The following is a 13,545-nucleotide window of genomic DNA, read 5'->3' as shown; positions in this document are numbered from 1 at the left end:
TCCACAAATAAAATCCGCTTGCAATGTGGTGCCATCTCCAATCGTCACATCGAACCCTTTCGTGGGTTCCGACTCGAGCCCAATCTTCCTAAAGAGCCTCTTGTCAATAAAATTCTGGGTGGACCTAGTGTCGATCAAGATTCTCACTATGATTTTCTTAACTACATCGTTCACCCACAAAGTCTTTGGCGTAGCTATCTCCGAATAGGCGTGGAGGGAGATTTCAGCTATCATGTCCTCCACGGGTTCCTCCTCAGCTATTTCTCCTTGATGTCCAGCCACACCTTCATCTTCATCTATAATCTCATCCTCAGCCTCCTCCAATCCATCGATTAGCATTATCGATCCCATCAGTTTAGCACAGCAATGCCCGGGTACAAACTTCTCATCACAACGAAAGCATAGGCCTTTGGCCCTTCGTTCCTCTACTTGAGCAGGTGTGAATGCTCGCCTCGAACCACTAGGTGCGTACTTCACATCTTGGGATAGCTTCATGGGTGCTCGAGGAGGCACCATTGCAGCAACGATTCTTGGTACTCCAGTAATATTTCCCGTCGCTATGGTTGGTTGAGCTTGATTGCGGCTTCCCTGGCTCGTCCAATTCTGTTTCAGGTGTAACTTCATAGCTCTATGTTTGTCTTCCATGAGCACCGCATCTTCGAAGGTCTCTTTTAAGGTTCTAGGTCTTAAAGTCCTCACATCGGCTTGTACGTCTCCCCGCAGCCCGGAGATGAAGGTGCTGTGAAGTTGTTGATTCGTCCATGGGGGATGACATCTGCTACTTATCCTCTCAAATTCTTCTTGGTATGCCCAACCATGGTCTTTTGCACCGTCTTTGAGAGGAGAGCATCGAAGTCTTCATACCCCGACGCTCCAAAATTCAGCCCAAGTTTTAATAGTCACATTGGCATTGGCTGCTCGAAACCAATGAAGCGCCACATCTTCAAGGTGGAAGCTTGCAAGCGTGATCGGATCGCCACCTTTGAACTTAGGGAATTCGAGACGCACGATTTATCCACGGATGCCGTTGTCTCATTCTGAATCATGTCCAAGTCCTTGTCTAACCGAAGGAGGATGCACCATGAATGGTTGATGATCACTCCTTCGGTTTTGAATAACTCGCCGTAGTTTCGGGTCGTATTGCCCTGCCCACAGATCTTGATCTCCAAGGTGATCTCTATAGTGGTTCGCTTGTCGGATGGGTTCACCTGCAACTGGGCCTGGTGGAACCATCCTTGCTTGCCTCTGCCCATAGGGTGGTGGCAGCAGCGGCTCTTGTGGTTGCAAATTCTGAATCAGTGGCAGTGGGTTCATAGGAGTGGACTCACGTCGTGGGGTCGATGGTGCGTTCCCGTTCGCCATGGCTTCCCTCGTCGCCCGTAACTCCCGCATCATCTCCATCATCATCTGGTTGTTGATGGCCATTTATTTGGAAAGAGACCCTAACACGCTTGAATAGTAGGTTCTTCCGTATTCCGATTAGATCAGGCGGTTCACGGGTGGAAGTCCCCGCAACCGTTTTCCCCTCCTCTATTGGGAGAATCTCTTCTTCATCATCTCACCGTGCAGCCATGGCTCTGGTTGTCATCATAGGAAGTGCGTGTCCGAGGAATGGTGGCTTTGATACCAGTTTGATACGATCTCCCATTTTGGCTAGGGTTCGATCTCTTCCAATTCTTAGGTCTGGACTAGATTTGGTATGGAACTTTGTAAATAGATCCTGAAAGATTCCGTCGTTGTATCAACATGAAATTTTGATATGTTGTAGCCCCATAAAAGAGCTTTCCAACAAATCAAGTTTCAGGCGAATCGGATATGAAGATATTGAGATATCGTTCGATTAGTGGACGACCATCAGGGGGTCTAATTAGGACCCGTGGATGGAGGCACGAGATCCTAGATGATGGTGGTTGGTGGAGACCGGCGTTAATGGGATGGCACTGGTGAAAAGTGGTGGTGGAAGGGTTATGGTTGATGGAAGGGTTAGGGCAAGTATTGGATAGATTAGAAGGGGGAGGAGAGGGCCACCCTAAGGGACTAGAGTGATTAGTCGGTCGAGGGAGGTTAGAAGCGGCATTGCCGGGGATAGAGAGAATGAGAGCGAAGAAGACGAAGGAGGTAAGGCAAAAACTTAATTCATCAATAATGACTCTATGTGTAACACTCATAAACCAAAAAAAAAATTCCCTAACGCACGTGCCGAGCGTGTGCGTCACAGAGCCTACCAACCCCCCTGTCTTCTCTTCTCCTTTCTTCTTCTTCCTCTTCCCTTGCCGTGCACGCTATCTTCCCCACCTCCATTAATCCCCATCTTCCCCTCCCCCACCGCACCATTTCTCTACCTCCCCAACTCTCCTTCCCTCTTCTCGCCCTCGGGTTGTCGACGTCGGAGTCGTCGAAGCCTCGGAGCTGCCGAAGCCCCAGAGCCGACGAAGCCGAGCACACGGATCACGGTAAGCCTCAACCTCATTAAAATTCAGTAGCTAGTTTCCCTCCCTCTCGCCATCATCCTCGGCGGCCGACGACCCCGCGTTCGGCCGTCATTCCGAGAGCTTCGGGGAAGGGGCTCTCTGGACGGGCTTTGGGCCTTTGTATTGGGAGGAGGGACCTCCATGGCCATCGGCCATGGAGCTCACCTCGCTGCCTTGTCGGCCGCGGGGCGAGCTTCTCCCGCTCCCCCGTAGTCGGGGAGGACGGGCGGTGGCTCCTCCGCAGCGTGGGTTACGCCTGTCGAGCCAAGCCGCGCCCTCTTCTTTTTCTCCCCTTTACTTTCCTTCCTTTCCCTCCACGACATGGGTCGCAAACTGCCGACCTAAGGGCAGGCTGTCGGTGGCGTGGGCCACCAGCAGCGCCGAGCCTCTACTTCTTGTCCCCTCTATCTCCCTCCCTCGAAGGAGATGGGGGGGGGGGGGGGGGGGGGGGGGGGGGGGAGAGATAGGTGTTGGTGGGCTACAGGCCGCAGCCCACCAACTTAGGCTTAGGTGGGCTGCAAGCCGCAGCCCACCAATTTGGGCTCGGGTGGGCTACAAACCGCAGCCCACTAACCCAAATGTTGGGTGGGCTGCAGACTGCAGCCCACTAATCCAACCTTGGTGGGCTGTGGTTGGGCCCCCAGCCCACCTTAGCCCACCAAGGCCCTCTTGCCTATTAGGTTAGGTTTGAGCCTAACCCAATACCTCTAGTCTAGCCCATTTGTAGCCATTTTGACCCTATTAGCCTAACCCCGTAACGATAATTTATTATCATGTGAATTTTAGGATAACATAGGACTCACCCTAGGAGACCCTTGACTCATGTATATGCCTAAACATAAATTCTTTAATAAGATAATTAATTCTATTAGTTCGCTAATCTTACGTATGGCTTTACTTGCGTGAATTAATAGGATTTACACCACGTGAGGAGGATTTTGGGATTCCGGAGGAGCCGGCTAGCTGATGAGATTTAGTGTACTATGGAGACCCCCCATGCAAGTAGAGTTATACAAGTCTAAAATAATGTAGTTACAATCATTATACCTGTCATGACACTATAGGAAATGTCGGTATTAATACATGCATTTAGTGTACCATGATATATCTTTACATATACAGTTATTGATAATTTGGTAATCATGATATTATGAGAATGTTAATGTAGCATAAGCATTAGTGTAATGATGCTCTACATGTATCCTGTATGATATACCCTTGCATAAATATCTGTTGTGAATATAGAATGTAATGATCATGATGACTATGACATGCTTATTACACTCATAGACACTGCACAACTTCCACCTATCATTAATAGTCGGGTTCTGACTAGGAAGTGCCCTTATTGACTCAGCCCAGGGTTAAGGGTAAAATGTATCTTATATGACTATACTATTAGCGGCCTACACTTGAGGTCAAGAGCCTGTGTGGAGTTCGGATAATTATACTGTATAGTCCGGACTAGATTATAATGATAGAAGAACATGATTGTGAGGCGGGGATATATCTCTAGCGGTACCCGACGACGTAGCGGTACCCGTCGTTGATGAGCTAAGGGTTCTCGATTCTCCCACTGAGGGCGGTGATGATTTAGAGAGAGTGAGATATGGGCTTACGATCGGGGTCCTTAGTCTGATGGCCACAGACAATCGGTCACATATAGTGTCGCCATACACGTGTAGGTAGCATTACCACTAGTTGTGTATATATCCCCCTTCGATATATGAGATATGGATGGTTATGTGATGGATGATTATTTCTTGAGAGTATTTAACCTATACGGTGAATAGCTCGGTGAGCTATGATAAACATGATTAATGCCTTGGTAGGCATGAGATGACTAAACTACTCTTTTATTACTATGCATAATATGAAAACACTATGATTGAGATTTCTATGAATAAGAGACTGTATCAAGCTTTATATCTATGTGGACTTATCCTGATACATTTAGGAATAGTACGTTTAGGAACTAGCATGTTCCAGGTTAGTGACTGGTAATTTTTATCGATTACATTGATTTAGTAATTCATGGTAAGTCATTTCAATAAGCATATTGTTATTGCTAGCAAATATAGGCATACATTGGATATGCACATGTGATTTCATTATTTTAGATTGTATGGATCCTACTCGTTGGGCTGTGAGCTCACCATCTCTTAGTAGCATTATTTCAGAGCTAGGGGATGCAAGTGCGGGTAGCGAGGAGTAGCTGCCTTTCTTTTTCAGTATGTCTATTAGTTGTATTAAGCCCCTGCGAGGGCGTTATAGTTGACGATGTATTTTGGACTTTAGTATTGTATTTTGGATGTGTATCTAGAAGGCATGTTGTGGCCTATGGAACTTGTATCTAGACTTTTATGATTGAATTTATTTATGGTATGAACTTGTGCTGTTGTGTGCTTTGTGAAATCCTATTACTGACAGGTCATGTGATGCATCGCGTGGGGGGATTTACCCATGCGGTTTACACGCGTATTTAGAGGTTTGAGTGTTTCAATATGGTTGCCATCCACATCCTTTAGAGGCTAACCAAACAATTCAAAAATAACCCTAAATAATATATTTTCGCCGACCACGTTTGAACGCATCCGATCGCGTTCGAACGCACCTATTTCTTTCTTCTCTAGATTTGCGAACGCGATGCAGGCGTTCGAACGCGATGTAGGCGTTCGAACGCGCTGCAAACGTTCGAACGCGCTGCAGGCGTCCGAACGCACTTGTTTCCCACTTCTCTGGATTTGCTAACGCGATGCAGGCATTTACATCGTGTTTGAACGCATAATTCTCACTCTTTGGATGTGTGAACATGATGTAGGCGTTCACAATCGTGTTCGAACGCACTCCACTTGCGTTCGAATGCGACATATAGAAAACTTATTTTCTTAGGAATTTAATATTAAAACAAAAAACAAAGACACCCCTAAAGTGTATCCGTGCTCAAGAAGACATCAGTGAAGTCCAAATCATATCAGAGAGGAGAGAGAAAGAGAGAGGAGAGTAAGAGGGAAGAGAAAAGAGAGAGAGAGAGGCGGTGCTAGGGGAGGAAGGTGGTGGCATCGGGGCTCGCTACAACCAACTAGTCGCAGTCGGTTGGCTACAATAGCGGTGGTAGGGCACGTGCCCCCCCCCCCCACGCAAGCTGCCTCCTATAGCTGCATGAGCACAAGTGCTGTTGTGTGCCTTGTGAAATCCTATTACTAACAAGTCATGTGAGGCACCGCGTGGGGGTATTTACCCACACGGTTTACACGTGTATTTGGAGGTTTGAGTGTTTCAATATGGTTGCCATCCACATCCTTTAGAGGCTAACCAAACAATTCAAAAATAACCCTAAACAATATATTTTCGCCGACCACGTTCGAACGCACCCGATCGCGTTTGAACGCACCTATTTCTTTCTTCTCTAGATTTGCGAACGCGATGCATGCGTTCGAACGCGCTACATGCGTTCGAACATGTAGCGCGTTCGAACGCATGTCCGAACGCACTTGTTTTCCACTTCTCTGAATTTGCGAACGCGATGCAGTCGTTCACACCGTGTTCGAACGCACAATTCTCACTCTCTAGATGTGCGAACGTGATGTGTGCATTCATAATCGCGTTCGAACGCACTCCACTCGCGTTCGAATGCGACATACAGAAAACTTATTTTCTTAGGAATTTAACATTAAAACAAAAAACAAAGACACCCCTAAAGTGTATCCGTGCTCAAGATACATTAGTGAAGTCCAAATCATATTAGAGAGGAGGGAGAGAGAGAGGAGAGTGAGAGGGAAGAGAAAAAAGAGAGAGAGGCGGTGCTAGGGGAGGATGGTGGTGGCATCGGGGCCTGCTACAACCAACTAGTCGCAATCGGTTGTCTACAATAGCGGCGGTAGGGCACGTGGAGGCCCCCCACGCAAGCTGCCACCTACAGCTGCATGAGCACAAGGTTGGCCACGCCGTGCCCATAAATTAAGTTTTTTAATTTTCTTTTTTGGTTAATTAATTAATTTAATTTATTTTAGGTTGGATTGTTACAAAAATAAATCATATGAAAGTGTAAATATTTTAATATTATTAATAATCTCATTTTGCAAAGATTATTAAAAAATATATGTTCCATGTAAATTAAACTTTAATATTTTTGACTATTAAATATAATAATATTTAAAATATTTAAAATAATAAAATATTATTTTTGACTATAAAATATGTAGAATTAAATGTAAAAAAGACTAATATAGATAAACCAATATTTTAATGCATTACATATGTATTAGTACATAATCTATAGGTACGCTCCCACATAGTAATGGGGGCTAGTAGATAGGTAAAGTATAATAATGATTGATATTGTTTGCCAAAATATGATGCATTGCATACATACCACCACACAATACATAGGTACGTTCCCATCATAGTAATGGGCAATGGTAGATAGGTAAAACATAGTAATTATTGATATTTCTTATCAAAATGTAATGCATTACATACATACCAGCACGCAATGCATATGTATACTCCTATTATAGTAATGAGCGCTGGTATATAAGTAAAGCATGATAATAATTGATATTGTTTGCCAAAAGGTAATGTATTACATATACACCAATATTGTTTGCCAAAATGTAATGCATTACATACATACCAGCACGCAATGCATATGTATACTCTTATTATAGTAATGAGCGCTGGTATATAAGTAAAGCATGATAATAATTGATATTGTTTGCCAAAATGTAATGTATTATATATACACTAACACACAATTCATATATATGCTCCTAAAATAGTAATCAGTGCCGGTAGATAAGTAAGTATGATAATAATTAATATTGTTTGTCAAAAGGTAATGCTTTATATACGTACTAGCACACAATGTATATGTATACTCCCACTATAGTAATACATACCGGTAAGAGCGTAAAGTATAAATATTCAATATTTCATGCATGTATTGCATAATTATAATATTATAAGCTTCTCTCCCTCTATCCCATCAATCTATTTTAAATTAAATCGAAGGATATTATAGTAATTTTTCTCATCATTTCATTCACATTATATTATATAAAAATTATTATACCTTTATTCCAAAATACAAGTAAACATATGAATAGCTATTCCTAAAATACAACTATTATTTTAGTAATAACAAATTTATTTTTGCTATTTCAATTCCTCCTTATTCCTCCATATTCTCGATCCGAATAAAGTCTAATACTCATCCCATCTACCATTGGAATAGCTAGACGAATTCACATACTTATTGATGACAAGTCAAATGAATAGCTAAATAATTAATTTTAAATATGTTGCCACTATTTCTGATTAGTCTCCTATTTTATTAATTAAAACTGATTAGATAAATTTTATAGAGAAAAGAAATATAATAATAAAGTGATTAAAAAAACAGAAGAAGACGATGAAGAATAGTACGATATCACTTTTCTCTAGATTATAGTATTACATCAGTATTTAATAAGACACTAAATGATAAAAGAACAAATTTGAAAGCTAAAAATAGAAAATAGCTGCATCTACAAAGGAAATTGAAAATAGACCTAAGTGACAAATTCCAAAACCTAAGTGCTTTTAGGGCAAATTTCTCAAGTAAGTAATTTCGAAAATATTATTTCCTGTAGCAAATTTGGTCAAAAACTCATATAAATACTGCCCTACTATTACCATCGGGTTTTCCGTTTATTGCAGTTTTGCCCCTACGCGCAGGAAAGTAGAGAGAACTCAGGAGCAAGTGGCTATATCGAAGAGGGTAAAAATAAAGAGAGTCGGAGAACGATCTCGCGGAAGTCATGAGAGGAGTCAGATCGATCGGAGAGAGAGCATCCAAAGCTCAGAGTGGCTACAAGATTCCGACGGCCCTCTTCGCTTCTCTCTTTCTGGTTCTTGATGCCGTCTTGGTCTCGTTCATCATCTCCTACGTCCCTTGTGAGAGACCATCTTTTCCCCTATAGCATTTTGATGTGTTTCTGATGTTAGTTGCTCTTTTCGTTTCGTTTCACTTCAGATACGAAGATAGATTGGGATGCGTACATTTCCCAGGTGAAATTCTGTATGGCCGATTTCTATTTCCCCTGCTTTGAGTAATAGTTGAATTTTGCTTGATGCTACCAAACCTTTTGTTTTGTTTTGTTTTTTGTAATTTAATCGTTATGGGAAGGGCAGGTAGATGGTTTTCTTGCGGGGGAGAGGGACTACACCAAGCTGAAAGGGGATACAGGGCCTTTGGTGTATCCAGCTGGGTTTCTCTATGTGTACTCTCTCATTAAGTTTATAACTGGTGGCCAGGTCTTTCCTGCACAGGTGATATTTAGTCTTCATAGGAGCTAATTTGTTTAGTTCTTTCTTTGTTCTGTTTTCTTTTATGGTTGACTATGCTAAACTTAAGGCTGTCTGTGCCATTATCCTTCTCCTAGGCAGAATGCTTCTGCATTCTATTTTTTTTTCTTTTTTCAATTCAACCAATTTTGTCTTAATTTTTGTTTTAGTTGTTTTTGTACAATTTTTTTTTGTACGTGAATCTCTTGACATGTGATACAAATTAGATTTTACTACCTATGAGTTGTGATTATCAATGGATAAGAATTAACTGCTGAGCCTCAGTAATGTGCATGAAATGCAAACTGGAGTCAAGGACAAGATTGTAGTATGGAGGTGATTGTCAATGTGTCAGAACTATCATTACTAGTGAGCATAATTTGGTTATTAGGAAAATAACACAGCAACATGCTTTAAATGTGAATGGAGCTTGTCGTTAATAATATAAAGGTCTATGAGAATCAGGGAAGATATTTTTCTAGACATGAATTGCTTCACTTGGAGAAGTTTTAGGTCATTTAGCTAGCTCAGAACAACAAGTGATAGAACCAGATGCTTTTGCGAGTGCACAAATGAAATTGATTGAATGGAATCTATAATTTATTCCAAACATACCATAGGGAAGAAATTATTTGTGATGTAGAGCTATTTATACTATTTTACTTAATGATTTAATATTCAATTGAATGGGGGTGTGGGATTATTGTAATTACTTTTGGGCTCATTAGATCAGCCTAATAAAAGTTCATTCATCACTAGCCGAGTAAATATAAAATTACTTCGAGCTAGTACAAAATTCTTTTGATATCTTCTTTAATACATGTGATGATTGTTTTATGCAGTAGTATTGATCTTTGGTGCTAGAATGGATGGAAATCCATTTATTTCTATTTTATTATTTTGTTTTCATATAAATTTTAGTAGTTTTCCAGCTCTGACTTTTCAATTATCTCTGTATTTTTCCAGATTCTGTTTGGCATTCTGTACATTGTTAATCTGGGCATCATCCTATTCATATATTTGAAGACTGAAGTGGTATGATATTTTTTGTTATGGTTTCGTTTCCTTTCATTAATATGGATTTATGGATTGCTAGGTTGGTTTCATATTTTTTGGGTATGTACAATGGGTTTATAATTGTCTGCACATTCCTAGTTGTCTTTTTTTTTTAAAATTTTTTGTTAAGGATGTTATTATTTTCGATAATTTGAGGAAGTATTTTATTGAATTGAATGCACACATATGCAGGTATATGAAATGATCACTCAATTAGGAATTTAGGACTTAGGACACATCAATGCAGATGAGCAAGTTCTAATCTAGATGCAAGTGAACAGATTAATAGAGATCAATAATAAGGACTTTACATATCTGTATCATGTATTCAATTTAGATTCAAAAGGAACTAACTGAAACTAACCTGGTTCAGATTCCTCCCTTTTCAATGTGTTGTCTAGGTATGATCTGAAAAAAAATCAGCCTCAGTCAAGTTCTTGGAAAAGAATGAATAAAAGTATATATTTTCTTTGGCTGTGAACAATGATAGGTTGGCAAAATACCGGTATAGAATAGCCATATTCACTAATGGTGGTAATGAAAATGGGCTTTTTTTAAACTTTTAATGTGGACTACAATGTAAGAGTCTTGGTTTGCTGTAATGATGGTCGTGCCGGCGGCGTACCGGCACGTGGCACGAGGAGTGTCGCACGACACCCCTAATAGCGGCAATTTGCTTGCCGTCTGAGCTTTCGTCGCTGCCAACCTTGCCGCAGTCATCGCTTGTCGTGCTGGAGAGCTCTATCAATGAAGGCGTCGTTGCGTCCCAAGCCGGGATACCCTCCTAGCCCCAGCCCCAGCCTGAGGAGGAAGAAGACCTCGGGTGAGTCGGGGTAGGTGAAGAAAGAGTACAGTTGCGGATCCGAATTGATGATGCCTTCAACTTTGGTAGCAAATGATGGCAGCCGAGTGGCGAACGACGGCGGCGAGCGGTGACGAGGAGATCGAAGAGGAAAGCGCCGTTAGTCTCCCTTCTCTTTTTCTCTCCATCTCTTATAGCACAATCGACAAATGCCGCGGTATGTGCCATGCCGTGCCGTGCCGTGCCATGGCACGACCATCCATGGTGTGCTGTTTGATTAATTTGAGGTGCAGGAAACTCTGATTATGAGAGATCGGTCAAAGGTTGGGTTGTTTCACTATCAAATAGGATCTTCTGGAGTGTTCAAATGTTCGCGCCAGCAAAAATGATCCAAACTGGGTGTTCCACTTTCTTAAAGTTGGCTAAATCTTATTCTTGATTCAGATGGAGAGAAAAAGTAAGGGAAATTGAGGGTAAAGTTTTGGGTAATTATACTTATTTCATAGGGCTTTATACCCGTAATTGCCTTATCTAGAGGAGAAATAAGGATCTGTGGTCATCATAAAAGAGTTTTTCATTAATTCATCAATCATACAAGAGAGATCCTTGGGTTTACAACTACAATATTTTATAGCCTAATTAGGGGGTCTTTGATGATAGTGACTTCACATAAATTTTTACTTTCAAATTTGTTAATTTAGACTTAAGAAAATTGATGATGGTGAGACTAGAAATGATAATAATGATGATGATGATGATGGTGATGGTGATAAAGACAGGACTCAGTCTAGTGACGGTGATACTGAAGATGAGACATACGTCCCTGCTATACAACCTTCTCAGAGAGGTATTGTTTTTATAAAGGATCAAGACTATGTGGCCAGACCTAGACAACCACAAGGCAGAATTTATCAGAGACAGAAGAAAGAAAAAGGACCATTTCAAGCTCAACATGATTACAACCATACAAGGAAATAAATTAAGTCTGTTGGTAGCAGGACATTAGGAGAGGGGCATCCACAAGATGATATGAGTTCATTATTACCATCATATTAATCCACCTATTAGAATCACAACATTTTTATTATACTTCATATCCGTAATTTGCATATGCTTTTGGTATGCTTGTGCCAATGTCAATGCTCGTCGTTTTTGTGTATGTTCACTATCCATATCATATCATAGGAAAATTGTAAAATTTTTATTTGTATGAAAACCATGTGAGACGTCACAACTTACAATGAGCAATACTGTCAGTATATCAGTTTTGAAGATTATCAATAATATTTAATGCAACATTCTTGTATTATTTTTGTGCCAGTAAATAAAATCTTTGATTCTCCTCGCTATTCTACATTCAACTAAATATTAGTTTTAGTTATTGAACTATTATCAATTAGTTTTATGTGTCAAATGTTATGCATTCAATTATATTATGGAGTATTTAATCATCTTATTGAGTGTTCAATTATTAATATTAGTTTTAATAAATGTATTCAATCATATTATATGTTGAATAATATTTATATTTGACATATAATATTAGGTTTTAATACAATATTTAAATTAAAACCAAAGATTGACATGCCGAATATTTAAAAATATTTCTAAATATCTTAAAAGTTTTATTAAAAATATTATAAATACGCGCTAGTGGCATGCAGGGGCACGACCATCATTGGGTGCAGCTATTATGTTGTGATCCATTATGGAGGAGGCGTCGGTTGATTCAGGTAACACATCTAGGAGGATGCCTAGATGTGTTGTAGTGTCTAGGAGTACCACAAGAGATCACTTGGTAGATGGATGCAAGCAAATAAATGAGCATAGATGTTGACATGTAGTATATGAAAACTCTGCTGGGCTTTTTTGCATTATGGGTATTCTAGTCTTTTGTCCTTTTGAGATTTGTCCATATAAATGCTTGTTATGTTATCATTTGAGGTTAATAATATTTAAAGATTTTTGAGATTGTCTACTTTTTTTCATTTGTTAGTGGATTCTAATAGCTTGTTGGAGGATTTCATGGGTTTTTTTCTTTATTTTTCTCTATTGATATTGTCGTTCTACATTAGTTTTGGTATTAGAGCTAATGTTCCAGATTATGGATGTTTTGTCTTTCGGATTCTACGTTGCGCCTCATTTATTCTTTGTTTGATCGGTTGCCCCATGAACGCTAGAAGGTTACAAAGTTTGACGCACAACGAGTACGACAAGTTTTGAACCGCATGGGGAGATCATCACTGGCGAGGAACAAAATGAATTCGGTACCACCGTGGAACCTCCACATGAGACTTAACGGTCATCAAAAGTGAGTCGCTCTTGTTATTCAATAATCAATTGTCAAAGACGAGATCGATCTTTCTCTTTGCGTCGTAGATTAAAAAAAGAAAAAACCTCTGGGAAAAAATTTTTTTTTCTCTTTATCTCGAAATTCAAATTTCACAGTTTTGAATTAGCATATTAGTTTCTATTTTGATTATTATCCCGTCATTTAAGCATCTCATTAAAATCTTAGCTTTCCGAAATTGTTATAGCCTTTCCCAAATTCCGAAAATTTAAATTTTGGAGATTTGCTCTTTTCTTAAATATCTCAACAAATCTTCTCTTTCTTTAATTAAATCTATCAAAATTTCAAATTGCCTATCTCTCCCAAATCAACTTCAACCCAAAACCCAATCCTTTATTCAATTCAGGCTAACCCAAAACTAATGTAGCATGAATGAACTATTGGAATCCATGGAATCCACCAACAAGAGAAAATGAAAGTAGATAATCTAGAAAACCTCCAATTACACATCAACCTCAAATGATGACATAACAACTTTTTATTTAGGCAAACTTTAAAAGGACAAAAGGCAAGAATACCTATAATGCCAAAGATACTAA

At 40.1% G+C, this 13,545-nt stretch overlaps 1 protein-coding gene across 2 annotated transcripts in view; it reads left to right on the top strand.

Moving 5' to 3' along the window:
- The first annotated feature begins 8,216 nt into the window (after positions 1-8,216).
- LOC140767196 (dol-P-Man:Man(5)GlcNAc(2)-PP-Dol alpha-1,3-mannosyltransferase) overlaps positions 8,217-13,545 on the top strand; it is a 43,030-nt gene continuing 37,701 nt past the window's right edge. Inside the window, exons 1-4 of one of the 2 annotated variants that reach the window (XR_012105550.1) lie at positions 8,217-8,408; positions 8,488-8,522; positions 8,646-8,783; positions 9,765-9,833. Coding sequence is in view for 1 of the 2 variants with exons in the window: in XM_073107025.1 (XP_072963126.1) it covers positions 8,273-8,408; positions 8,488-8,522; positions 8,646-8,783; positions 9,765-9,833 (378 nt within the window). In the remaining variant the exon portion in view is untranslated. The remainder of the gene's footprint in view (positions 8,409-8,487; positions 8,523-8,645; positions 8,784-9,764; positions 9,834-13,545) is intronic. The other variant, XM_073107025.1, reaches the window with a different exon arrangement.

This window comes from Typha angustifolia, chromosome 9 (assembly GCF_048772165.1).
Source record: "Typha angustifolia cultivar Huaian chromosome 9, ASM4877216v1, whole genome shotgun sequence".
NCBI classification, from domain to species: domain Eukaryota; kingdom Viridiplantae; phylum Streptophyta; class Magnoliopsida; order Poales; family Typhaceae; genus Typha; species Typha angustifolia.
The sequence above is the reverse complement of the archived record's forward strand: the minus strand, read 5'-3'. Positions and strand labels throughout refer to the sequence as shown.